Raw genomic sequence first — 27,232 nt, 5'->3', positions numbered from 1 at the left:
AGTACATACTCCTCCCCCATCACAGAAGTTATTCCATGTCATACCTCTTTGGATCCAGAATCAAGGACTCTGGAATATTACATGTGCCAACTTGCTGAATTAGCAATATTGTGAGCCATGGGGTTAATTCCCCTCATTAAATGGATAGATCCCTTTCTCTCCTTCCCAGCTATGTTGCTCTAGTTAGGGAACTTCCACCTCACTACACATGGCTGTTTTGTTTTTTTTATGCTGCTCATACACACAGGATTCCTGGGTCAAGTTGATAGATGGAGCAAAGAAGCCAAAGCCTACATGTGTCTCATTACCTTGATCATAACTTTGCCAATGTGTTTTCCTTGTGCCATGAACCTGAAGGCAGCTTCTACCTCCTCTCTGCTGAAGATTGTAGTCCTCAAGGGTTTCACCACACCATCTCTTATACCCATCTTCAGCAGGTTTGACACTTCCTCCCACTCCTGGTTTCCTTCTTCAAATATGGCATCTAGCAGGATTCCATGAAATGCCACATTCTTCAGGAAAAGGGCCATTCCTGGAAGCAGCAACATGGTTAGCATACCACAATGCTATAGTTTCTTGTCAAATGAAATCTCTTAGCTTCCAAAACCGTTTGCTTGTCTCCATGCTAGTCAGTGATATAGGAGTATAAGGTAAAACAGTCATGAGGTGCCAGGGAAAAATTTAGAAAAAATAACTGCTTTATTAAAAGCTAAAATCTACTTAGTTTAATTAACACTACATGACAGGGGTGTTTTGCAAGGAAGAGAGACGAGTTTACCAGAAACTCTACCCATACAACTCACCCGCAAGGATATTAGTTACAAGCATTATTTCATCAGAACAAAGTATAAAGGGTTCATCATTATCTTGAAAGCAGAGCACTTAGTAACTAATGAGAGCTGAATCATAGACTGTAGAGAAGTAAAAGCACTATTAATCCTCCTGTTCATTTCCACAGTGGATTCTTCCCTGTAGCACACTTTCTAGCTTTATGTCTTGATAGTTTTAAAATACCCAAGCAATAAGCAACTATTAGTTCCCATAAGCAACTATTCCATAGCCTGACACAGCCCATCACCAGGATGTTTTTCCTGATAGTCTACATTTCCCTTTACCTAATAGGTATACCCTCTCCACCCTCAGTTCTTACACTCTCCATGTGTGTCAGTGATCATCACTTAGCCAAGCTAAACAGATCTTTTTTCCTCACATCAGTCCCTACAGCCCCATGACCACTTCTGTTGCTGTTCTCAGAGAGCCATCCAAGTTGGCTTTATCTTTGTAGCAATGAGATGCCCAGGATTGAAGGGAATATTCCAAGTGTGGTCAACACAACAGCTCTATCAATTCCCTGCTCTGTGATACCTTTGCTATGCAGCCCAAAATTTCATAATCTTTTTGCTGCCATATCATATTGCTAACGCATGCCAAGTCTCTTTCAGCATTATAGCTTCCTAGGATTTTCCCTCCCATTGGAGAAACAGCATTTGATTCCCACTCACACCAGATGTATTAGCTTCATTTTGCCAAGCTAAATATCACTGTTATTTCTGCCATGTGTTTAATGTCTCTAGGCGGCCCTTATGGCTCATTTCTGTCCTCACTTGTGTTTGCAATGCTACATTCATCACTGCCCATTTATCAATTTTTCCAACAGGTACCTTCATGCAAACTTTTCCTAATTTACCATCATCTGTAAGTGTCAATAACATGTTATTTACAGTTTATAATGATCTTCAAGATCATTAAGAATGATGTTAAGACTTGACCTAACACAGATACACCAACTTTGTCATAGTTACAAAGCTGTTTTTTATTGCTAGTATTGCAGTAATGCCCAGAGAGCACCCGATCAGTTATGTTATGAATAGAAAGTCCTGCCCTAAGGGGCTTACAATCCAAGTATAAAGATGAGAGATAGATAGATACAAACATACATGTTGTACAGAGATAATTACAATTAGTGTCATAAGCAATGGTCATATGACACTAGTGGCCTAACCAGTCATGTGTCTGTAGGCATTATGGCATAGATTGGTTTAAACAGAGAGACTAATTTTGTGGCTTTACACATATTTATGGGGAGCTTCTCCCATGCTAGAAGCGCAGCACAGGAGTTTGCATGAAGGTACTCTTAGGAAAAAATTGGTAAATGGTCAGTGATGAATGTAGCATTGTAAAGTTAATGGTTTTGCTTGGTACACAAGCCTTTTAAAACTGTGCCAATATTCATATTGTGGATATGGATATATTCCAGCCAAAACTAGATGTCTCCTGATGCCATATATCTTACCAAGTGGGCTGTTGTTAGACAGATCATATTTGCCTATTTCCAAGAAGCGTCCATGTCTAGCAAGGCAACGTAGACTGGCCTGGAGCTTTTCTTCTGCCAAGGAGTTTAATACCAGGTTGACACCTACAAGAAAGGAGTAACAGCATTTAACATGCTCATTCCTGGCAGAGAGTCTGACCCTCTCAGTGAGCTTTCCTTACCTATACAACCAGTTCTAGCCATGCTCTTTCTAACCCTGCCACCCTTCTGCCATCTGCTATTCCTTGGACTCACCTTTCCCATTGGTGACCCGCAGTACATGTTGCTCAAAGGAGGTATTTCTGGAGCTGGCAAAGCTGTTAGCATCCAGCTGAGGGAATCTTGCTTGTAGATACTCACGTTTCTCAACAGAACCTGACAGCAGAGGAGAACTTTATTTTCCTGAGACACCAGCACTCTTTGGGTCATACATCAAAAGGCTTCCCCTGCCCTCTGCTAAAGGGACAGGGCTAGGAGGCAACTCCGAGGAGCTCTTAGAAGCCTGTTATAGAGCTCTAGGACATGACACCTGGAGACCCGCTGGACAAGGATAGGTTTATAGCTACTGCCTTGCTCCTGCTAGCAAGTTAATGATGAGTAAATTAAGTTTATTACAGCAAGAGACAAACCAAGTCATACACTGGGTGGACACTTTCTTTGGTCACATTTCAAAGGAACTACTGTATCTAAAGCTAAAGGGTCTTATTTTCTTTTCACACCCATGTAACTGTGACTTCAATGGAGTCACTCTCGATTCACACTACTGTAAATGAGGCTCCATGGAGAGAGATGGGGTGTTTGTGCATGTGTGTGCATTTGTTTATGGAGGGGAGGAAGAGGGCAGATTTCATCATGTGGCCAGCAACTGAATTTGGCTCCTTTTCCAGGAGTTCTCAGAATGGAAACCTGAGGTGAGGATTAATACAACTATTAGGAAAGTGTGCAGAAGGTGATTCACAGAAATGGGACTTCAGTACTTACCTACAGTAGCAAAAACATGGCAGCCCATGCTCAGCGCAATAGCAATGGCTGCCTGGCCCACGCCCCCCGAGCCTGAGTGAATGAGTACACTCTCTCCCTTCTTCATACCACCTCGAACAACCAAAGCATAATAAGCAGTGGCATACACCACAGGTACTGAGGCTGCCTCCTCCAGAGTCCTAAAGAAAGGAAAATAAATAATTTTTAGCTCTGGAAGAGGCAACTCCCTGTATCTGGGGCCGAGGGCAGAGACCACAGACTGTAATTTATACAAAATGAAGCAACATACCCCTTTAATGGCAATACATGCATGCTCTGCATTGACTCTCAGTTAACCTTCACTGCTGCCTGAAGGCCCCACTTTTGATCCTTAGAAAGGTCCTCAGTAGTATAGGGCCTGGCTACATCTCTCTAATCACACCCACTAAAATAGCTAGACTCTTCTGGCACAATGCAGCTGACAGTGCCCAGATTGAAGCCATTACGACATCACCAAGAATGCTTTGTCTTTTTGAGGGCCTTCAACTGTAAGCCAGCCTACCAGAGCAAGTAAAACTGAGCCCAGCATCCTTAACTGTTTTCAGAGCATACTGCAAGTCTCTCCTTTTTGGCAAAAAGCTTTCAACACCTGATCAAAACTAAACCTTCTTCTCCTCTCTCTCTAGTTAAGTCACCTAATCAACAACGACTGGGAATGGGCGACGGGATGGATCACTTGATGATTATGGTTTTGTTCACTCCCTCTGAAGTAGCTGGCATTGGCCACAATCAGAAGACAGGATACTGGGCTAGATGGACCATTGGTCTGACCCACTATAGCCGTTCTTATGTTCTTAACCTTCCCCCAGTGTAGACATACCCAAGTTACTGAACCAGAGAGAGACAAAAAGCAGAGTCTACAACGGATCAGTAAAGGGTGCTGAAGCTATTGCAGTGACAGATTTCAAGGTACATGCCTCCAGTTTCTGAGAGAAAATGGATGTAGAGAATGCAAATGGCACAGGCCAAGCAAGGGAGTTGACACAGGACACAGTCAGACAAGAGCTCAGGCCTGTGGCTCAGGACAACAGTTCCCCTACATCAAAGAAGCAGAGGGTGTTCCATCTTCAGTTACAGAGCCTTACATTAACTCTTTCCTCATCCAGTAATCATTCCCAAATGAGACTTCAGTCTGATTCAGATAACTGCAGGATATGGCCTTACCAACACGTGGGAGAAACACAACAAATAGACCTACCAGTTCTCTGGCACCTCCCACAAAAACCTCTTGTCACAGTCCACCACTGTAGCCAGCCCTTTTGCTGGGAGCAATCCCATCACCCTTCTTCCAGTGGGGTCCTGTCCTGAGAATTCCATTCCCAGCATGCACTGCTGCAGAGCCCAGTTACCTGAGAAAGGGATAGAATTGCAATGAAATTGCCCTGTAAAATCCTCTAGATCAAGTATTCACTAACAAGAATGATTTCCCTGAAGTTGGGATTAGAGTTCCCATATCTTTTTCTCTCCCTACCTCCAGGGAAAAATATCTCCAAATCCTGGGATCAGCCTCCTGCTTGCATAAAGGCTTATTTTCTCTTCCTAGAAACTCCCCAGAAAGCTGAGAAGCGCTACCAGAAACAGCTCTAGGAAAAGCTGAACTTCACAGATCTCAATTTCTATCTTCAGTGCTATTGTTTTAGCTTCTAGTTTTCATCTGAGAAATTGCCTTGAAATCTCATCTTGTCTGAAAGGTCTGTTCCATTATCTTGGGGGAAGGGGGGAAAATCAGGTCCTTCAGAGAAACTGATCACCTGATCTATAGACAAGAAGGGTTCACACAAAGACTATCAGTTAAGCAAAGAATAGACACAATTAGGGTGGCTAGCCTGGGTTGGGGACACACTCTCTTGCTTGGTAAGTCACCTAATAAACAACTGCTGCCAACACCACTTTAATTCTTCATAGCTTCAAAACTGCTTTACAGACAATATATTAATTCTCAACTCCCTGGAAGGGAAGAGTGTATTAGCTCAATTTTACAGGTTGGGAAACCAAGGCACAGAGCACTGAAGTCATTTGCCCAAGGCTGAAGAGGCAGTCTATAGACTGAGTGGAGGACTGTCAGCTAGGAACTCCCAGAGTCTAACCTTAGTTCTTACGCAGACTCCTTTTGGGGTTTTGGGCAAGCCACTTCACCACCAACTCAGTTTCTCCTTTTATGGAAAAGGGTAATACTCACCTCATGTGTGCTGTGAGCATTAAATTAATATTTGTAAAAGTACTATATAAATGCCAAATGGCATTAAACACTGCAGTAGCATTCAGGAGTTCCTGGCACCCATTTCTGTATTTAGACAATGCCTCTTATTTTCAAAATATTAACCTTGCACAAGCAAAGAAAAAAGGCTGATTTACAGTTAGTGTGCTGGTAAAACTGGAATGTGCTTGTCATACTGGGAAATTTATTTACATAATTTTATTTGTGAAAATTGCACTTAAAGAAAATCTCCCCAATTCACCTGGGATAGCATCTGGAGAGAGCTTCCCTGTGGCCAACATAATGTCACGGAAATTAAGAGATGCATAATAGACTCTGCAGAGCTGAATGTTGGTATTGGTAGTGTGGAAATGGCGAAGTGGAGAGGCAATCCAGCGAAGGGATGAGAGGTCCCCACGAGTCAGCACATTCACATATGCATAGTCTGTCAGCTCCTGAGGTTGGGCTACAGAAGAACAAGGAAAAGCCAGTGACTTCTCTGAGGAGAGAGGTCTTTTCACACATTAACATGACAAAAAGACATTTCATTTGATGGAACAGGTTCCTTATGGAGCAAGAATAGCACACATACTATGTGACAGACAAGGCATGGAAGCTACGCATGAGGGAGGAGAAATTTTCCACTTATAGTTAACCAGTTCCTCCTATTCACCCCATCCAAGACCTTCCTCTCCCTGTAATTTCACCTGAGCACTATAAAATAGCTCATTCTACTTGGTGGAATTAGCACATCCTACTATCCTGTCATGCAATTGGGACAGTGATTACCCAAAGGCACCAGTACATAAGAGGAATAATTCCTTGGGCCAGTAAAAGATAAAAGAAAAAGTACCTTCTCAAATCTCACTCTGAGCCCTGTGGGAGGAAATGCTGACAAATGGCCATCAGGCCCTGATCATAACAGTCACCTTGCTGCAACAGGAAGTGTCTGAAGGAGCCCCACTTTCCATCACGATACACATTCATCACCAGGTCTTCCTGTAGGATTTTCTGCATCTCCATGGTAGAAGGGCTGGTCGGAGGGATGGTGGAGGAGGAATTCAGGTTGGAAACAAAGAGGCATCTAAAGTGCAAACAAATATTCAATCCACATTTGTCGTCATTTTACTTGCCTGCCTGTCATGTGTTGAAGAAATTGATGGAAGAGTCTCCTCTCCAATTGTGACTAACTACTGCATTTTTGTACCTGATCCTGTGGCCCCCTGGTTCCTGGCGTAGACAGTTCACCATTCCCACAATTCCTGAATTCCCACAGCTGGTAGCAGTCAGCCACACAGGCTGCTCAGATGTATCAGCTAAGATCACCTACAAGCAAAATCCCAATGAGACAGATCAGGTCACGTAAAAAAGGAAAGGGTTCTTATTTTCAAAGGACATGGTTTGAAAGAAACTCTCTGGTTTTCCTATACACAGGGAAAGAACTTTATGAAGCATAGAAACCTTGTTTACAAGGCTTCTTGTCTACTATATGAAAGGCCTGGAAATAGGAGAGATATGTAGCCAACTCCATACACAGGAATTCTCACCTTTAAAGATTCCACCCACTTGTAATGGGTCTCATCTACAGGCAGGAAAACAGGGATCTTGGTAGAAGCCTGCTGGCGGCACAGGAAGATGGCTGAGCCAAAAAAGGATCTCTTCACAGCAACCAGCTTCAACAAGGCTTTGCTAAATAAATCCTCCCATTCTGCCTGCCAAACCAAAAAAGATTAACATTATTGGCAAATAGTCAGGAAATATTAGAACTGCAAACTAGACTTCTACTGTGCGCAACTGTCCTCAATGGAGACCATGAGCTGGTACTATCCTCCTCTTTCTATACATTGGGGAGACTTTTGCCAGAGATCCGATGCATCAGCTTGGTTATTTCCTCCCCAGTCCGTTTGATAAATACTAAATATGGTAAGTCTATTGTAGAGTTTTACATAGGACTTCTAATAGTCACAAAAAGTCTACCTCCAACCCAGCAGCTCCCCAAATTGTTAGAGATGTTATTTTTTATTTATATTACCATTGTGCCAAGAAACCCCAATCATGGACTAGTACCTCATTGTGCTAAGTGCTGTGAAATATAGAACAAAAAGATGATATTGCAACTATCTGAGACCTGCTACACATATTTTGGGCATGCTCAACTTAGCAGACTACTGAAATTAAATATTGTGTCACATCTCAAAGATGATCAATCAAGAGGTCCTTATATGTCCCAAAATACGTAAATTGTAGAAGTTAGAGAGCTCTCCTTAAGAATAACAAGAAATGTGGTTCTTTGCAAAGCAACACAAATGCTGCTTGTAACAATAACCACTGGATTTAGTGCATACTGGCCAGGTCAAGGGACTGGGGCCAAGAAATACAGAGTTCTCTTCTCAGCACTTTTGTATCATAAGTAAGTTAAATCTTTAACAAAAAAGAAAAAAAGATGACACAGCAATCTGAATCCCTCAGTTTGGAAGGGAAGCTGGCAGAGAACAGGAGAAGGTGGCTGCATTGTTTTCAAGATTTCATAGAAGCAAGTGACATTGCTGCAAAAGAGGAGGAGGATGAAATGCTCTTCAGTTGTATGTGTGACAGGTCCAGAGGCATCAAAGTTCTACAGTACATTCTAATGTGAGCATGAAAGGGACTGGAAGTAGACAAAGTAATTTAAAAGTTTCCAGAGTACTTTAATCCATGCAAAAGTATCACTTGGGAAAACCACATTTTCTTTTTTATTTAGCTGAGGTTAGTCCTGCTTTGAGCAGAGAGTTGGACTAAATGACCTCCTGAGGTCCCTTCCAACTCTATGATTCTATAAGTCAGCAGTCAGGTGACACTCAGTTATGGCACTTAACTTTTGCCACCCTAGGATTCTGACTGGATAAGAGACCTAAAAGGAAGGTATAATCAATAGGGGGAAAAAAGCTGTTTATAAAGGCACAGGAACAGTTGAGCAACTCTGATACCATAATACCCTATTTTATTAAATGCTTAGCTAAAACTACTGAAAAAGTCTAGTGATCACAACAGGCCAGATTCTACATTCACTTTACGTCCAATGATGCACCACTGACTCCAGTGGGACTGACAATATACATGAGGGCAGGATCTTATTCAGTGAATTTGGGAATATCAAGACAGACCTCCCATAACTGTAGATGAGAGAACTGGGTTATAACTCAACAGATTCACACTTTAGACTTTTGCATATCAATGTTTTTGTCAACCAGCAAGATAATCTTTCAGCAAAGAAGGTTCTGAGCCTGCACCATCTCCTCATCCTTAGGTAAAATGCAAAGCCAAAGCGCTGACTGCTCATGCTCATTAATCATCTCAGGGAACTTTTTGCAAGAGTCAGGATGTAAATGCCTCAGGTACATTCCAATTCCAGAGATTATATTTACCTCCCTTGTTTCCGTTTGCCTTTTCAATGAGTTATAGGAGTCTTCTTCAATTCCTGTCCTAAAAAGGAAGTGTTATGCAGCATTGCTGACCATCTGCACTGTTCCATTCAAATATCAGTACTGGATGAAGGATCTTCCTGTATTTATGAAGCATTTTGGGACCCCACAGGGAGAGAGATACATGTAAACAGCTACTGTAATTCATTAAGGCTTTGCTGTGCTATAAGGATAATCCTCCTGTCCAAGGTTCTCTTTGGAGCCCTTTAGACACCCCAAGGTTAGCCAGTAGAGTCACTGCAGAGCACTGAGACACATTCCCATTTGTACCTTTAACTCAAAGCCGCCATATGATAATACAGCAAACAGACTGGAGCAACTAGTTTGTAGATGGAGTATGTTTTTATATGGAGATCCATATGAACTAAAAATGGGTCACCTGAAATACATGAGGAAAGGAATTATGACCTAAACACACATGAATTGCCTTCCCAACTTTTGCAGCACAGATGGATTCAGAGCTTCTCTGCTGACTAGGAATATTTCTATACATTCTTGAAAACAGACAATATAGGATGAAGCAGCCATTCAATGAAGTTAACTGACAGACTCTGAATGCAAGAAAGTGGAGTCTAGGGCTAACTGTAGAGCAAACATCAAAACTATCTGGAAAGGCCAATAGTTTACCTGAGCTAAGAGGCCTCTCTGCTGAAGATCTGGAGTTGTAAGGAAACTGATGATTTCTCCAAGCGTTTCTCCTTTGAGAAGAGTGTGCAGTAAAACAAATCCTCCTTCTTTCACTGTGGCTGCTAAGTTGGCGAGAATCTCTGCTGGGTTACCAAAAATGCTCATTGAGCAGTTGCACACCAGCAGGTCAGCATTGGTCAGATGTCCAGGAGGAGGACTGATAGGGTCCCACTGGCCAATGGAAACACCAGTTTCCTGCAGCTGGCTCTCATTGACTGAAAGGATTTCTGTGGCTCGGTCAGTGGCAGTGTAATCCAGTTGTAGCATGGGCTGAGTATTTAGGAGACTTGTAACACGAGAGAACAGACGGCCATCTCCTGCCAGAGCCTGCAAGAAAAGAAACAGGGAATAAGATGAAAATCCTTGATATCCATAGCACAATGTGATGAAAGGAAAAAACTGTTGAGATTTCAAAGCCTCCCAGAGATCCAGGCTATAGTTTCGCATCCTGGCATCCCAACTAACCTCCACTATCTTCATCCTGCGACTGGTGATGTTCTCCAGTGCTGTATCCACACAAGCCTTCAGCTCAGAAGAATCTAGTAAGCCATTGAGAAGGGGATCATCCTGGAGATGCACTTTCTCCCGAGTCACAATTTGTTCTAGCTCTGAATACAGGTTTCCATTCAGTTCCAGATGGCAGATTTCAGCAAGGATGTGGAGGAGGCCCTTCTGCACGGACACAGTCTCTGCAAAAGCTCCCACTGTCTCTAGCCCTGGGATGGCCAATTTGACTCCATGGAGTGCTACCTTCTCCTGTAAATTGCAAATCAGACCTAGGGCATAGGAGGAGGAGAAGGTCAGTTCCTTACTTAGCTCTTCCTCTTCTTCCATTCCTGTAGAGGCTTCCTTCTCCAAATCAGCATGCCAAGCAGAACTGCTAGAGAACAGCATCACTCATGGCTTCCCACAAAATGTTAGCCATGGATCTCAGTTACTGTGTAGCCCAAGTAGGTAATACATACAATCCAGTTACATAAACCATTTCCAAATAGTAGCTCATTATTATTATTATTATTACTGATGTGTATTGTGGTAGCAGTCAATCAGGATAGGGCCCCATTGTCATAGTAAGACGGTCCAAGAGCCAAAAACCCCACAGGTGGCAAGCTGGCGAATGGGGAAGCTGGCAAGTAAGTAACCCCTTGGTGACGGGGGTTGAGACGGAGGGGTAGAGCCCATGACGGAGATGTGGTATGTTCGTGCCACGTGTTTGTTTGTTTTATATATAATTTGCTTGATGTACATTAAAAAAAATTATTTTGTTTCAGGAGATTCTTTTGGGGTGGAGGGGGTCACTCAGGGTTGCGGAAAGAGAGACTAAGTTAGAGTAAGAGGAAGGGGTGGAAAGGAAAGAGAGAGGAGAAGGATGCAAATCATGGAAGTCCTGGCAAGAACTTCTAGGAGCTGTCACCGCACAGAGAGTCATTCTGTCCTTGATGCCAGCTCACCACCATATGGATTGTTACAGCGGTACTGAAATGCCTTTACCTTTGCAATGTTCCAAATGGGCACAAAGCTGGGCATCTGAAGACAAACAATCACTCTCAACATAGGGCACAAAGCAAAATGTTTCCAGTGTTGGTGGTGTCTGTTCCTGGTGTCGTCGAGGTGCCACAGTAGCATGGAGCCCAGAGATCCGAACACCTCCTGCCACGGTGATATCAAGGCAGCGGTCAACAACAGCATCAAACGCTGCAAGGCAAGAAGAGAACATGCAGATAATGTAGAAAGTTTCATATGAAGAGGCATTGCTGTGCTTAATGTGGTCAGACAGAGAAGGTCCTGTGGTCAAGAGTGCACAGCAGGAGTAGCAGCATGGCTTGGAGACCCATAGGTCTTGCAAGTCTCTCTTACTGCTTTGGGCAGGTGAAGCTGCTTTAGGTCATCTGGAGAGCCATAAAGAAGCTGGGAAAATTCCAGTTGTGGAAGAGGGTCCATTACCTTCAGTATCATCCTTGTATTTGTGCATTCGTTCCTGATGTAGCAACGGGTCAATGCACACAGAGCGGATTCTAGTTGGTAAGCGGAGGCTGCGACCTGTCTCACCCAAGATGATCATATGCAGCAAGGTGTCAAGGAAAGTTACCCAGTTTCCATTCCATAGGACCTTTCCTGTGTTCCCTAGGGAACAGAAGAAGTCCCATCAGTACAATTTCACCCAGCAGACATAGGAGAATATCTGCTCCAAAGCCAGATAAATGAGAAAAATAAAATCTTCGCTCATCAACTGCATAGGCTCTGCTCCACACAAGACTCTGGGAATGCCACTGCATCCCTGCCTTGCCCTGGAGAGGCTAGCCTCTCCACTGGTCCATCAATATAGGTACAGTATTCTTATCCTATCATAGGATACACCTATGGGCACACCTACTCTGTGAGTCATGGACAGGCAGACACTTTAAATACAATCATAGAATATTAGGGTTGGAAGGGACCTCAGGAGTCACTTTAATACAGTCACTATAATAAGCAGATCCCATTCATTCACATCATTAGTCATATAACTCCCTTGATTATCCTGCTATAGAAAAGACTCACCTTCATTGTTGGATTCTAAAAGTCCCTGGAATGTTGGCCCATAGTCATAACCACGCAGACGCAGCTCTTTGTAAATATCTGGCTTGGACAGACTGAATTTGGGTCTCAGGTTTGGCTGGGTCTCCATGTCAACTTGCTGGTTACGGAAATTATTTATAGCAGTTTCTTCCAAAAGGCAAATTTTCCCTGACAGACACAATGTAGAGACCAAGAGCAGTAAGTGCCCAGATATATACAGCATAGAATTCTTCATAGTAGGCCAGCACAGCCAGAGTTGTCCACTTACCACTTACAGCCAGGTTTCCATTCCCAGACACTTCAAAGCAGTGGGAAGCAGGCATGAGTCTCACCTCCAGTTGTGTTGAACCTGCAAAACAAAACAAAAACAAAACAAAACCAGATTGCTGAAACATGTGTTAGGGAGTCCCTTCCATCCCATGTTCTTCCTCATTCAGTCCCTCCACTAATCTTCCCAAATTACCTAGAATCTCCTGCTTTTCACACTACCTTCGGCCCCACTTTGCACAGCATGGAGCAAAGACAACGTTAAATCCCACTTTGGGATGTATAACAGGATAAAGATGGAGTGTGATGTATTTGTTTCCTTCTCCTTCCCCACTGCCATGCACTCTCCCTTCTGCCCATCTTTCCCAGGTTTTTACTGCACAGGTTTGAGACTCCACATGTACCTCCCCCTCACCTTTCTTAGGAAGGATTGTTGCCTGATGGATTGTAACCTCTTCAAAAACAACAGGCATTTGTTCCATAGTAATCCCCAGAGACCGTGCTAGAGTTCGCCAGGCTAGCACCAGGTACCCGGTTGCTGGGTACAGGACTCTGCCATCGATGCAGTGACCAATCAAGTAATAATCGGAGGATTCAGGATTCATATCTGCCAGTTAAACAGGGAAGAACAAAACTCCTTTAGCACTCCAAGGAAGCGAAGTCTTCAAAGCAAGATAAGAACTTCCAGGAATTTCTTCACAACCCTGCTGGCCACACAGAAGTTTTAAAGCAGCTATTTTTTCTGAATCAGGACAACACCCAGCTTTGTTCAGATTGCTTCATTCCTAACCTCAAGAGCAGTTCCAGCCATATAAAGTTAGCATACATTCTTCAAATAGGGTTTTGGAGATGCTGCTTAGAGGACTTTGAATTCCCATTTTGTGAACAAGAGAAACTGAAGTAGAGATAAGGCAGACAGGTACGCACCAATATTGTAGATTGAAGCTGATGAAGATCCTCCAGAGCCGGTGGGAAAGTCTTCAGCTTTTGGGACATCCCAAGTCTGGCTGTGGTCCCACAAGATGTAGGGAGAGATTAGTGGGGTTCCCACTGGGACAGGATATTCAACAGGTGGGAGCAGATTATTTGAGAGAACATTTATTCTGGAAAGATAAAGGTCAAGAAAATATAGTGATTTTAGCCCTAACAGTGGTGAGACGTTATAACAGTTGGTGGGATTCCTACAGAAAGGCCAATGGCAAACCTTGCTCCAGAGAACACCAACAGTCAGATTTGCAATTATAGCATCAGCACTCCATGAGAGGCAAGGCTTGTATCCAGGAACTAGTCTGATCACCAATTCCTGGAGTCCCCTTCTTTTCTTGAAACATGCATCTACCCCACTCCCAGCAGTACATTACCTTTGCAATAATATTAGGTCAGACTGAAAGGCATCTTTTCATAGTAACAACATGACTGTAACAAAGACATGTCCCCTAAATCCTTTTACATGATAGCTAAGGGGCTTTTTCAATCCCCCTCAATGATACATACCAGAGGATGGGACCCAAACTCTCTGCTCTTAACAGTGCCTTACCCAGTTAGGTGGATCTTTCCCACATGTGTCAGGAAGAACTCCAGGTTGTTTTTATGCTCTCTCTTCATCAAGGGTACTATGGTGCAGGTTGGTTTCAAACTTCTTCTCAGGATTGCCTGGTCAAGCAGAGATCAAAGGTTACTGCCACAGGAATTCGTTCATTTCCAGGTCTTAAGAGTGCCCCTGCCCTACAGCTCTCTCTCTATGGACCTAACACTTCTTCTATGGCTAGGACATTAAGTTTCTTGTCTGAAGATCACATACATTTGTTTGGTCGGGGGAGAGGAGAGAAGAGGAGGAGGAGAGCTATTCCCCTGAGCTGGGTAAAAGCATAAAGAAGGAGAAAATCTAGTATCCCTAAAAACCAACCAATCAATCTGCACACTCCAATATACTAGAACCACACAGAAACACAGAAAAGAAAGCCAGGAAAGGCAAAAGTGAAGCTGGTAAGAAACAAACCAAACATTTGCTTGGTCATGTTGCACAATCAAGGGGTGCTGGAAGCAGGAGTGCTGCCGCCAAAATACATGGTTTCCACTTCCAGCGCCCCCGCTATAAAAATTGTTCCAACGCACTGGTGCAACTTGCATATTTTAATGGGATACATTTTAGAGAAAACAGTAATGCGAAGCTACACACTGAACCAGGAAAAACAAGGAGAAAGGGTAGTAAATCCAAAAAATGGAACTGAGTTAGTGTTGCTGGTGCTATATAGTAGCTTTTGCATTGGTCTCACTGGGTTTAACTGTGCAAGCTTAGTGTTGCATTAACATTGCTATCTTTAAGAGAGTCTCTTTCCCAATAGTTGTGTCTTTAAAAACTCTTATCAAATCTTCTAAACATTTGCATTACTTACATCTAATGGAATTAAAATCAAGATACTGAAATGATTAACAAGTGGAGGATGGTGAATGCTGCCACGGTAACACTGGCAATACCAACAGCAGGGGCAACAATGAAGTTCCTGTTGCTGAGGAGGTGATTTGGACTGAGCCTGGCACCAGCCCCATGTTCACTGTCTGTGGACTGGAAACATTGGGGTTCAGTACTGACAGACCCACAGGTTCAGTGACCCACACAGCCAATGGGGCTATAAACATCACAGCCCTACTGAAGTCCTAGACCAAAAGGAGAGGTCGGAACAGAAAAGCAGAGAAGGTCCGTTGCTGCCTGATACGCTACTGGTGTGGAAATAGTTAATGCTGGCATTTCTCATGTCAGTTCTGGACTCAACGTCCCAGGTTTGGAACCAGAACTGATGCTACGGGGTCTCTGACCTCCCTGCATGGTATGAAGCAGCAGGTGACAAGATCTGCTCCATCCCGCATGCTAGCATTCACATCATGCCAGTCTGCACTCCTTCTGGAGTAGGCAGATGAGTCCCCATGTGACCTGCAGCAGCCACGATCAGTCTTACATGATGGGGGAGCAACTTTTCCATCTCTTCAGAGAGGCACCAGCTCAAAGACATTAGACAGCAGCACTTCAGATCCCAACAGCAACCTCCAATTCAACATAGGTGGCAGTGCCGAAGCGGGCCACATGGCCTGTTTGAGCAGGTGCTGGTTTAGACGAAGATTCCTTGCTGCCCAAGTCCATTTTCATAAAGACTTATAAACCGAACACTGTTCCATGATGTTGGCTTCACCTAAACACAGCTCACGGGGACTGCAGTTAGGGAGGAGGGGGTCGCCCCCTCACATGACGGACACTGTTTAAACCCTGGTGAAGCAATTGTAGGGACATACTTCAAGTAAAGCTAGCACACTAATCTGATCTAACAGACACCACACTAAGGGTGCTAATTAACTACAGACAACTAGAAAAGTCATTAAAATAGAGAGGTTGTGAGGTTAGACACTAAACAGAGCTCCAACTCCAGCCACGGCTGGTAAGAAGGAAATGGGTGGGAGTGGGAGGGTTGAGGCAGCCAGGGGAGGGGTCATGGTGAGGAAGTATAAGCGCTCCTCCCTCTGCAGGTACTACGAGGCAAAAGTCTCTGGCTCCGGCATGCTGGGTGCACAAACACCTAAGTGGAACACACAGCTGCATCTACTCAAAGATCCACCGAGCATTTGTTATGGAAGAGAAACGTGTATCCTTTGCTTGGTTTCTGCTATAAGGAAATAGGCCTGCTTCACACAGACGCAGCTAAAGCAAGGTGGTTTCCAAACCTCTAAGTGTCTGTGATATATTCTTCAATAGAGAGGGCAATTCTTCTCTCCTGGAGCTCTGGGTTGTCAATATGTTGGTGCAGCTTCCTGGGCAAAGCTGCTAAGGAAACATCAAGAGCCAGAGCCATTCTATCCTCCAACCCCTGCCAGGTTCTGGCATTACTCTGAGAAAGCTGTCAAGACTGCCTCATTTGGAGGCATGATAGAGGTGGAACACAAAAAACTGTCCCCCAAGTTCCTATGCCAGACAGGCACAGCAACTAACCTCAAGAACTGCTGTGAGGGGGCTCAAAAATCCATAAAAGGGCTTTCAGCTTCTCTAGAAAAGGCGGTCCTCTATGTTTCTTGCCCTCACATCTTGAAAAGGAGGCAAAGGACCACAGGTCAAAAGCCCCAAAGAGAAGCTCAGCAGCCACAACTCACACCTGGGGAGATTTTAAGACAGAAATTCTTCCTGTGTCATGCACTACCACAGCCTGAGAGAAGAACACCTAGGATAAAGAGGAAGAGTTGAAGGGGACAGATGACTTGTCCCCTTTGTGTTGGAACACTGGGCTTCATGGCATGTGTGCCACCCCTAACTGCCACCTGATGCTTAAAACATAGTTCTGTGGCCATGTTGCTAGACAGCCAAACTGTGGGGTGCACCCCCTGGAGGGCCCAGAAGAAAGTTTGGCGGTGGAGTTCAGCAGGGCCCAGGCCAGCACCCACGGAGAAGCAGGGAGCAAGTGCCACCCAGCCTAGCTCTGCTCCATCCACAGCTCTGCTCGAGGCCCCACGCCCGGCCAGGAGCTGGGGCTATAGCTATGTCTTTGCTTCCAGCCCCGGCCTCAGCCCCTGGCTCCCCATCTGGCCATAGCTCTGCTCCAGTTATGACTCCAGCCGCACCCCCAGCCTCAGGCCCTGACTGCAGCATGGCTTTGGCTCCGGCTCCACTCTCAGCCACAGACAGATCTGACCCCAGACCCGCCCCTACCCTCGGCCATTGGCTCCCGGTCCAGCCACAATTCCACCTCCAGCCCCAGCCTTGGCCCTGGCTCCCAACCGCATCTAGGGGCACAACTGTAATAATGCAAAAAAGGCTGAAGTGTTCACTAAATATTTGTTCCATATTTTGGGGATGGGGGGGGGGAGGGGAGGGGAGCGGAGGGGGACAAAAAAACCCCAAGAAAAACAAACCAAAAAAACCATCTGTGGTGGTTTGATGTTGACATGTCATATACCACTCTTCCCAATCCACTAGCATCTCAGGATGATGTTAAACAGCAGCTGCTAAAGTCAGACATTTTAAAATCAGCAGGTTCAGATAACTTGCATTCAAGAGTTTTAAAAAGAGTTGGCTGAGGAGTTCGCTGGAGTGTTAAAATGTAAATTTTTCAGTAAGTCTTGGAACACTAGGGAAGTTCCAGAAGACTAGAAGAAAGTTAATGTTGTTCCAGTATTTAAAAGGGTAAACGGGACGACCCAGATAGTTAAAGGCAAGATTGACATTGATCCCAGCCAAGATAACGGAGCAGCTGATATGTGAATTGAAGAAATAAAGGAGGGTAGTATAATTAATGGCATTCAGCATGGATTTATGGAAAATAGATCCTGACAAACATGATTTTATTTTTAAATGAGGTTTGGTTGATAAAAGTAATAGTGCTCATGCAGTATATTTAAGACTTCTGTAGGGGCATTTGACTTGGTGCCACATAACTGATTAATTTTTTTTTTCTAGTTCTCTAACCATGGCACATGTTTAGTGGATTAAAAGATGGTTAGGTCTCAAAAATGTAATTGTACCAGGGAAAATCATCATCATCAGGCAGGTGTATTTCTAGTGGGTTCCTGCAGGATTTGGCTCTTGACTTTCACTATTTAGCATTTTTATCAATGACCTGGAAGAAAACAAAACCACCACAGATAAGGTTTGCAGATGACACAAAAATTGGGGTAATGATAAATAATGGAGAGGACAGGTCACTGATTTAGAGCAATTTGGACTCCTTGGTAAGCTGGGCACAAGCAAAGAGTATGTGTTTTAATACAGCTAAATAGAATGCAGGCCACACTTCCAGGATGGGGAACTCTATCCTGGAAGCAGTGATTCTGGAAAAGATTGGAGATTTTGATGGATAATCAATTGAACATGGATTTCCCCGTGCAATAGTGGGTCAAAAGAGCTAATGCGATCCTTGGCTGGATCAACAGTGGAATCTCGAGTAGGAGCACAGAGGTTGTTTTACCTCTGTATTTGGCATTGGAGTGACTGCTGCTTGAATAGGGTGCCTAGTTCTGGTGTCCACAATTCAAGAAGGATGTTGATAAATTGGGGAGAGTTCAAGAAAAGACACAAGAATGATCAAAGGATTAGAAAACCTGCCTTATAGTGATAGATTGTGAAATTAAATAGAATCAAGGAGCACAAAGAGAAGATTAAGGGATGACTTGATTACAGTCTAAGTATCTCCACGGAGAACATAGATTACTTTTCAATCTAGCAGACACAGGTATAACAATCCAATGGCTGAAGTTGTCTAGACCGAACTTCCAAACTGGAAATAAAAGTGTAAATTTTTAACAGTGAGAATAATTCACCAGTGGAACAATTTACCAAGGGTCATGTTGGCTTCTTCGTTACTGACAACTTTTCAGTCAAGGATGGAGGTTTTTCTAAATTGTTTTTGGGATGTTCTATGGCCTGTGTTAAACAGGAAGTCAAACTAGATCATCATAAAAGGTTCCTTCTCACCTTGGAATCTATGAGTCACCCAGTACAAATGCCCTTAACTCTTTGAAATATTTCAATTTAGTTTAAATTCTCTACATCCAGGCGGAATACCAACACAATGGCTTTTAGAAAGATGAAGTGAGTTTTGCCCATTTTTGAGTGATGTGGGGTGAAGTAGGAAATACATTTTTGGGCACTGCTAACTACAAAATGGCTGAATTTTCAAGATGCAACTTTCCACTTGACTAGTCCCTAGAGTCTTTGTCTTGATGCCAATTTACCATTTGTCTTACTTATGCAGAGAGTCCCATTAATATCAACAGCACTACTTGCAAGAGTAAGGTGAACAAGGTTTGGCCTCAGAATAACAATACTCAAGTTTATAGGAACATAAGACAATGCAAACTCAAAATATCAATGTTAGTTGAAATGCAGCATAGGAATGGGAACCAGAAGGCATGGATTGGCAGTATGGCTTTAGACAAACAATTTAAGCTAAAATTTCCAGGAAAGTCCGCTAATTTTTAAGGTGTCTAATTTGACACCTGGGGATTTTCACAAATTGTGAACATCCATAACTTCATCTGAAGTCCATTAGAGCTGTGAATACACAGCACTTTTGAAGTGAGTGGGAAGGAAATGAGACCCGAGAGATCTCAAGTGATAGTTACCCCAAAGCTGAGGCCCTCAAAATTAGTGGACACTTTTGAAAATATTAGCCTTTTCCTTAGTATCTCAGTTCCCATTCCTCATCCCCCCATAAAACATTAAAATAGAGGATTTATCTTTCTCCCTCTCAAGAGTGAGATGAGGATTAGTTAGCTAATGTTTGTACAGTATCTGGAAGATGCAACACTACATAGGCACTAAGTATTATTATTCTTAGTAACATAAGTGTGGTATACCATTGCTATCTATTACACTGTGTATTTTAGTTGTGTCATTTTTTTTTGTTTTTTTGCTATGCAGCTGTGAAAGTGAACAATGAAATGAGAAAGATTAGTATTGATTTATCTTGATAGAAAGAGAGTGTTTAAAAAACAAAACTAAAATAAAAAGCCCAAGAGAAATTATATACAAGAAAAGAGCGGATTCAGAAACAGGTGGATGAAGTGATTCAAGATCTAGGAAGAATTCCTCTATCTAGATATTTATAAGGCCCTCATCACCATGGTATCCAAACAGCTATCAAGTGCTCTGAAATAAGAGTAACTTTCTAATCACCATTACTGCTTCTTGCGGTACCACTACAAGTCTCCCATTCAAGTACTGGCCCAGCTTGATGTGGTTTAATGAGATCTGACAAGATCACAACCCAAGGTATTAAGACTTCAGGCTCTCTTCTGTACTGCTTACTACCCACACATGGTGTTAGATCATTCAAGAAGCTCCTGCTTTCTCCTACTTATTCCCCAGTTCAGATAGTTGACTGTGCATGCCCGGTGTTTCCCCCCCAACCCCAAGCAATATGCAAAAGCAAGTATTAGGATGACTTGACTGTGTGGGTAGTGTGGAATATGTTGGGATGTTGATTTTTTCTGCTCTATCAGGGAGACTTGAAATGGCTGGGTAAAGTGTTCTCAGAGATAGAAAAAGGAAGGGCTGGTCTACACTGCCGCCGACAGTCGATATGCAAACTACATAACCTTCACTGCACTGCATCGACAGGAGATGCCCTTTGGTCAACACAGCTTTACTCCTTTTGGGGAGGTGGATTAATGGCGTTGACCAAAGAGCACTTCCAGGATCGACTGAGCGGGCCTCCATGACCCTCTCCTTTGATCCCGCTGCATTGATTCCCAAGTCGCCGGCAGTGCAGACATACCTTAAGACATTCCCTGATCCTTAGAACGTTTCCAAGTGCAATACCTGTAACAGGGCATGTGGCGCAATCTCTACCACAACAGCATTGTCTGGAACATGCCTCAGACCTTCCTGGAACAGCACTGGGCTCACTAGGTTGTTCACATGGTACTCTGCAGAGGAATTCTGAGCCAGCTCACTCTGCCATTGAGATTCAGGGATGGAGGTGCTGATCCAACGGGCTGAACGAGGCTTTGCATTTGGAATTACCTACAATATACACACACAGACAAAAGATGTCACAGGCTACGAAAGGCCAAGACAGACAACAACAACAACAACAACAAAAAACCTCTAAAACCAGCCCTTGAGCTTTGTATGAGCCACTTTCCTCAGCTTGTGAGCTCAAGCTTCCCCCTGCTAGAGGTCAAAGGGCTTCCAACTACCTGTTCACAGAAAGCCAGCAACTGTTATTCCACTCAGCCCCACCCTCACTTAACTCCCAGACCTAATGAGGATCCCCTTTAAGCCCTTCTCCCCCCACCCAGCATATGGGATGCTGGCCGTGGCTCCCTTTAGCCACAAGCCCCCAGCATAAGCAACACTCAGTGATGTTACCTTCTGCAGGGCACTAAGCAGCACTGGTGCAATAGACGCCATGTAATATGAATGAAATGCAACCCCAGCACTGCGCACTTCCTTTGCAAACACTCCTTCCTTTTTCAGTTTGGCTACAAACTCATTCACAGCATCCTAGGAAATAGGACAGAAAGGAGCAAGAATTAATATTTCATGGAGTTCGGGCATCCAGCTCTCCTCTGCCATTAGCACTTGAGGCTCTATACACCCATGAAGAGATATCATTGCACTTCCCTCTTATTCCTCATGTGAAGGTGACAACATCCCTGTGAACAGAACTCTATTGAAATACAGATCACATGATTTCCCCCCCCCCCCCTCACCCAGCAAGAGACAGCAACTCTGATTCCCATCAAAAGGCATTTAAGTGTTTAAATTCAAGAGCCAAGTTCCCTCCCACCACTTCGGTTTAGCCCAATCATCCTTCTTTAATTCCTGGGCTCACGGTGTAACTCCAGTACTGGAAGACCCACATGATGGAGTCCCAGTTCACAGCCTTGGAAGGCAAGGTCTCTTATGAAAGCTGGTTTCTGTATGTTAACTCTTGCTCACCTGAGGTCCTGAAACAGTGACAGTGTCTTCAGAGTTGTGACAGGCAGTTACCACGCCAGGAGGGCAGCGACGTTTACATTCCTCCCACGTCAGACCTGTAGAGGAAAAATCCTCAAGATGATGTAAATGTTCCCAGGAAAAATTATGCAACAGCTTATGGAGCCAGGTGGAGCCCAGAACTCCTGATTGTCAGGATGCTAGCAGACAACCACCCTACTGGATTCTAGATTTTGGGACCCGGATAATCCTAGAGTCTTGTCAGGACCATTCCAAGTTATATATTCAGAGTTTTATAATGCTGCCCATCACTGTAGTATGACAGCTCATGGGAGGTGGCAGAATGGATTTCCATGAAGAAATCAGTCCCTAAATTTTGGGATGAAGTACTTAGATTTTCAGAAAGCCTTTGACAAGGTCTCTCAGGAATCTCTCTTAAGCAAAGTAGGCAGTCGTGGGATAAGAGGGAAGGTCCTCTCCTGGATCAGTAACTGGTTAAAACATAGAAAACAAAGGGTAGGAATAACTGCTCAGTTTTCAGAATGGAGAGAGGTAAATAGTGGTGTCTCCCAGTGGTCTGTCCTGGGACCAGTACTTTTCAACATATTCATAAATGAGCTGGAAAAAAGGGTAAACAGTGAGATGGCAAAATTTGCAGATGACACAAAACTACTCAAGATAACTAAATCCAAAGCAGACTGCAAAGAGTTACGAAGGGATCTCACAAAACTGTGTGACTGGACAACAAAGTGGCAGATGAAATTCAATGTTGATAAATGCAAAGTAATGCACATTGGAAAACATAATCCCAACTATACATATAAAATGATGGAGTCTAAATTAGCTGTTACCACTCAAGAAAAAGATCTTGGAGTCATCATGGATAGTTCTCTGAAAACATCCACTCAGTGTGCAGCGGCAGTCAAAAAAGCTAACAATGTTGGGAATCATTAGGAAAGGAATAGATAAGGCAGAAAATATCGTATTGCTGCTTTATAAATCCATGGTACACCCACATCTTGAATACTGCATGCAGATCTGGTTCCCCCATCTCAAAAAAGGTATGTTGGAATTGGAAAAGATACAGAAAAGGGAAACTAAAATGATTAGGGGTATGGAAAAGCTTCCATGTGAGGAGAGATTAATGAGACTGGGATTTTTCAGCTTGCAAAAGAGACGACTAAGGGGGGATATGATAGAGGTCTATAAAATAATGAATGGTGTGGAGAGAGTAAATAAGGAAGTGTTATTTACTCCTTCTCATAATACAAAAACTAGGGGTCAACAAATGAAATGAATAGGCAGCACGTTTAAAACAAACAAAAAAAGAAGTATTTCTTCACACAACGCATTCTCAACCTGTGGAACTCCTTGCCAGAAGATGTTGTGAAGGTCCAAGATTATAACGGGGTTCAAAAAAGAACTAGATAAGCTCATGGAGGATAGGTCCATCAATGGCTATTAGCCAGGATAGGCAGGGATTGCTGTTTGCCAGAGGCTGGGAATGGCAGACGGGATGGATCATTTGATGATTACCTGTTTTATTAATTCCCTGTGAAGGATTGGGCATTGGCCACTGTTGTAAGACAGGATATTGGGCTAGGTGGACCATTGGTCTGACACAATATGGCTGTTCTTACAGTCTAAGTTCTTGAAGTCCATTACATCCCTCTCCATGAAGAACCAAGTCAGACAAAATTCTGCATTGCTTATGTAAAACCCACTAGATCCCACCAGCTACATACTTGGAGATTACAGACAGAGGAATCAAAATTTTACCCACATGATAGGGAAATGGCAAGTGGTAGAGATCGATAGAGTTTTAATATATACTTTTCACGTAAAACTTTATATACTATAAGTCTGTGTCTAAATCTATTTAAAATTGTTAAAAAGAAAATTTCCCTTAACAAATTTACCTTATCCTTAGCAAGGAAAGCCATTCTGAAAACTGGAGAGGGTGGTCAAATTCTGCTCGTTTACAGTCTTTGTGAAACTAGGATAACATCATTGAAGTCAAAGTTACTATGGATTTAAACTAGACTAGGGAGAGTAGAATTTGTCCCTGGATCCATCACACGGGTAAGAGGCAGAGGACAAAACCTGAACTCAACATCAGGTTATGAAGACCCTGACCTATTGTATGCAGTGACTCCCAGAAATGATCAGTGATAAATCAATGACTCATGTACTCACTAGCAAGCTAACAGAATGCTAAATGAGTTGGTTCACTGTGGAAATATCACAGTAAGTGAAACACTAGAATTATGCGTTTATGCTTCAACCCCTAACACAGCTGCCCTAATCTGTAATCTGGTCCTTTTGGACTTGAATATCCATGGTTATCATATGATAAGATGTTCATGAAATAGTACAAAATAAAAATAGCAAAAAGCTTTACTTGTAACCAACAAAGGAGTTGCCAGATCACGTCAAACCCTGGGTCCAGGCATTCCAGTATCAAGTCTGACAGTGGCCTGAGGATTGACCAGTTATGGAATAACAGGCCCAAAGAGGAAGTTTCTTCCTAACCCCACTCAGTTAAGGTTGGCTTATGCCTTGGAGTAGGTAAGTTTATACCCCTTAGGATAAAATTAACTCATTATCCATGCAAAAAGAGTTTATGTTTTTAAAGTCCTAGTAAGTTCTTGGCCCCTATGAGATCTTGTGGTAGTAAGTTCTAATAACGTGTTGTGTCAATATATTTACTTTTATTGGTTTTAAAATTTGTTACCTTTTGATTTCATAGAATGTCTTATTGTACTTGTATTATGTGAAATTGAGTGCCCAATTTACCTTCTTTAGGAGATATGTTTCAAAAATAAAAACAAAGAAACAAAACCATGCCCCCCCACCACTTTCTATCCTTTTCTTTTTGGTCTCTTCTGTAAATTAGACTGTCCTAATCTTTTCACTCTCCTCATACCAAAAAACTCCACAAACCAATCCTTCTAGGCTTCTAATAATTTATCACCCATCTCTGAACCCTACTTCTGCTCTTGAGAGAGTGGCAAGAATCAGGCAATATTCCATTGATTTGTATTATAGTACTACTGGTATTTTCTAGCCTTCTTTCCTTGTTTTTAATACATCCTAATGTGTGACAGAAAGATGAACAAGTTGTCAAATGATGACTTATAAGAGTTTTTATGTATTGCTGATTTTATTTATTTTGTTTAAAGCTGTTCAGTTTTAAAAAAAATGTCTCTCTCCACTCACTTTCCGAGAGAAAGCAAGCATGCATGGTCACAGGGATATTATCCATCTGGGAAAGGATAAGCTCCTAGTTACCTACCAACAGCAGCCATTCCTCCTGGGGGTAGTTTAGCCTCTTTGATGCACCGCCCCCTCCAGTAGGCAGCAAGAATGGCCTCTTCATGACTTAAGGAATTGTCTGCATAGCCACAGGCCAGCTCTCCGACTGAGTGACCAACAATCCCATCAGGCTGAAGGTCCAGGGCCTTCAGCATGTCGATCTGAGCAATCTAGGAGGAAAAGCAGTATTACCAAATCCATAGCAGATGCCATCTCTCTGGGATGGTCATGCCTTGGTACTATGGTGATAGGCATATTAGAAATGCCAAAAATATACAGAGCAAGATCCCTTCTTAATCTTACAGCTGCTCTCTGCTTCCCGCCTCCCCCAAAACAGAGCTCTGACCCTAAACTGCAGAAGTGCAAGGATCACCTATTGCCTCTCCCTAATTTTCTTCTTCAGTCCCTTCCACTGTCTTCCCACTTCAAGTCACTATTGCTGCTGCTGCCCAAGGGCTGTAGAACTGGAACTGCCTACAACTGCAATGTGTCCCAAGCCCTAAGACTGTCTGTGTGAGCACAACACACGTGCACACTCAAACCTGGACGCCACATTAGGCATGCTCCTTAGCAGCTCACACAAGACAAGACTATTAGAAGGATCAGGAGTTGAATGACAAAGGCCGTATTATTGGCCAAGCAGACACACTTTCATCCTTACCTGAATAGCAGCAAGGCCAACAAAGGCATGGACAGTGTCTTCAAATGTGTTCTCATCTGCATGCAGGAGCATGTCAGATACCTTTAGTCCCGTGTTCTTCAGAGCTGCATCGGAGCGCAAGATGGACTGTTGGAACAGCTCAAGCTTCATCAGGCTAAGGCCCATCCCCTTCCATTGTGTTCCCATGCCTGTGGGATGAGAAGAGAATATAAGCCTTACTGATGGCAGTAGCGGCATGTGGGAGGGAGAGCTGAGCATTTGTTCTGACCATGGGAAGAGACCATCACTGCAGATTTCAAATCCCCACAGTGATTATGATGTACTGTTTTTCAGTCTCCTAGGATTTGTTACCATGAGAAGGGAAATTGTATTAAATGGGAAATTATCTGCAGATAGTCCACACGATCAGTGCAGTAAATGGGAGAATCTGAAAAATCTTTTGTAACTCATGCAAGGCAATTACAGTTCCACATACCATAAACCTAAGCAGGAGGAGGAACAGAGTATAGACTCAATAGACAGTCTCAAGCCCCCAAAGATACAAAACAGATTGTAAGAGTCTGATCCCCCTTAGGATGGAATTACCTGAGCAGATGTACCAGAGTGGCCTCCCAGATGCCTGAGTCTGCTGAACCTCCTTTACATCATTCTGACTGCCAATTAGGGTGTAGCCCCTGTAGGGCATGGCTGAGATAGGAATCCCAGAGATATCATTGAGCAGGCTCACAAATGAGCTGTACTCCCCCAGTCTTCTGCTCTGCTCTATTAGCATTTCCACTGCTTCCTGTGTCCTGCCACAAATTTGGACCAGTTGTGGTGAATTGCATCTCTCCAGAGGGTAGAATTTCTTCTTATTTGGTCTCAGAATGACATGGACATTAGAACCTCCAAAGCCAAAAGAATTGATACTGACAAGGCCACCTTTGACTGGGGTTGGTTTAGCAACCACCTGGACACGACCATCTTGTAAGGCTGGAATATCTGGATTTGGGGTGTTGTAATGAATGTTTGGAGCCCACAGCCCGTGTTCCAGAGAGAGAATCACCTGGAGAGGCAGAGCAGAACAGAACAATTTATGGCTTAAATGGTTTTGTTTTAAACAGACACCTTGTCAGTTTTATTCTACAAATGGCTGAGAATAAAAAGAGCATTTCCTAGCATGTACACTTAAACGGCGCTTTGTCACTATATAGGATCTCAGAACACTTCACAAAAGGTAATAGGTATTATTGTCCCCATGTTATAGACGATGAAACTAAGGCACAGAAAAACTAAGTAGTTTAAATTAATCAAGGCCACACAGGAAGTCAGTAGCATAGCTAGTATGATAATT

General features: G+C 43.3%; 1 protein-coding gene across 1 annotated transcript in view; it reads right to left on the bottom strand.

Moving 5' to 3' along the window:
- The window catches only part of FASN (fatty acid synthase), a 71,848-nt gene that overhangs the window by 23,698 nt on the left and 20,918 nt on the right, over positions 1–27,232 (bottom strand). The window contains exons 9-32 of the mRNA XM_067547110.1: positions 26,485–26,944; positions 25,900–26,087; positions 25,219–25,408; positions 21,927–22,021; positions 21,354–21,488; positions 20,802–21,005; positions 14,040–14,155; positions 13,430–13,605; positions 12,918–13,109; positions 12,504–12,584; positions 12,218–12,403; positions 11,621–11,800; positions 11,168–11,371; positions 10,142–10,452; positions 9,617–10,003; positions 7,076–7,240; positions 6,736–6,854; positions 6,458–6,612; positions 5,791–5,994; positions 4,530–4,680; positions 3,293–3,471; positions 2,567–2,686; positions 2,294–2,416; positions 309–532 (exon numbers count right to left, since the gene is read on the bottom strand). Of these exons, the coding sequence (XP_067403211.1) occupies positions 309–532; positions 2,294–2,416; positions 2,567–2,686; positions 3,293–3,471; positions 4,530–4,680; positions 5,791–5,994; positions 6,458–6,612; positions 6,736–6,854; positions 7,076–7,240; positions 9,617–10,003; positions 10,142–10,452; positions 11,168–11,371; positions 11,621–11,800; positions 12,218–12,403; positions 12,504–12,584; positions 12,918–13,109; positions 13,430–13,605; positions 14,040–14,155; positions 20,802–21,005; positions 21,354–21,488; positions 21,927–22,021; positions 25,219–25,408; positions 25,900–26,087; positions 26,485–26,944 (4,545 nt within the window). The remainder of the gene's footprint in view (positions 1–308; positions 533–2,293; positions 2,417–2,566; positions 2,687–3,292; positions 3,472–4,529; positions 4,681–5,790; positions 5,995–6,457; positions 6,613–6,735; positions 6,855–7,075; positions 7,241–9,616; positions 10,004–10,141; positions 10,453–11,167; positions 11,372–11,620; positions 11,801–12,217; positions 12,404–12,503; positions 12,585–12,917; positions 13,110–13,429; positions 13,606–14,039; positions 14,156–20,801; positions 21,006–21,353; positions 21,489–21,926; positions 22,022–25,218; positions 25,409–25,899; positions 26,088–26,484; positions 26,945–27,232) is intronic.

The sequence above is a fragment of the Emydura macquarii genome, unplaced genomic scaffold (genome assembly GCF_026122565.2).
Source record: "Emydura macquarii macquarii isolate MOO-44397 ecotype Brisbane River unplaced genomic scaffold, CSIRO-AGI_Emac_v2 contig_1230, whole genome shotgun sequence".
Classification (NCBI taxonomy): domain Eukaryota; kingdom Metazoa; phylum Chordata; order Testudines; family Chelidae; genus Emydura; species Emydura macquarii.
The sequence above is the reverse complement of the archived record's forward strand: the minus strand, read 5'-3'. Positions and strand labels throughout refer to the sequence as shown.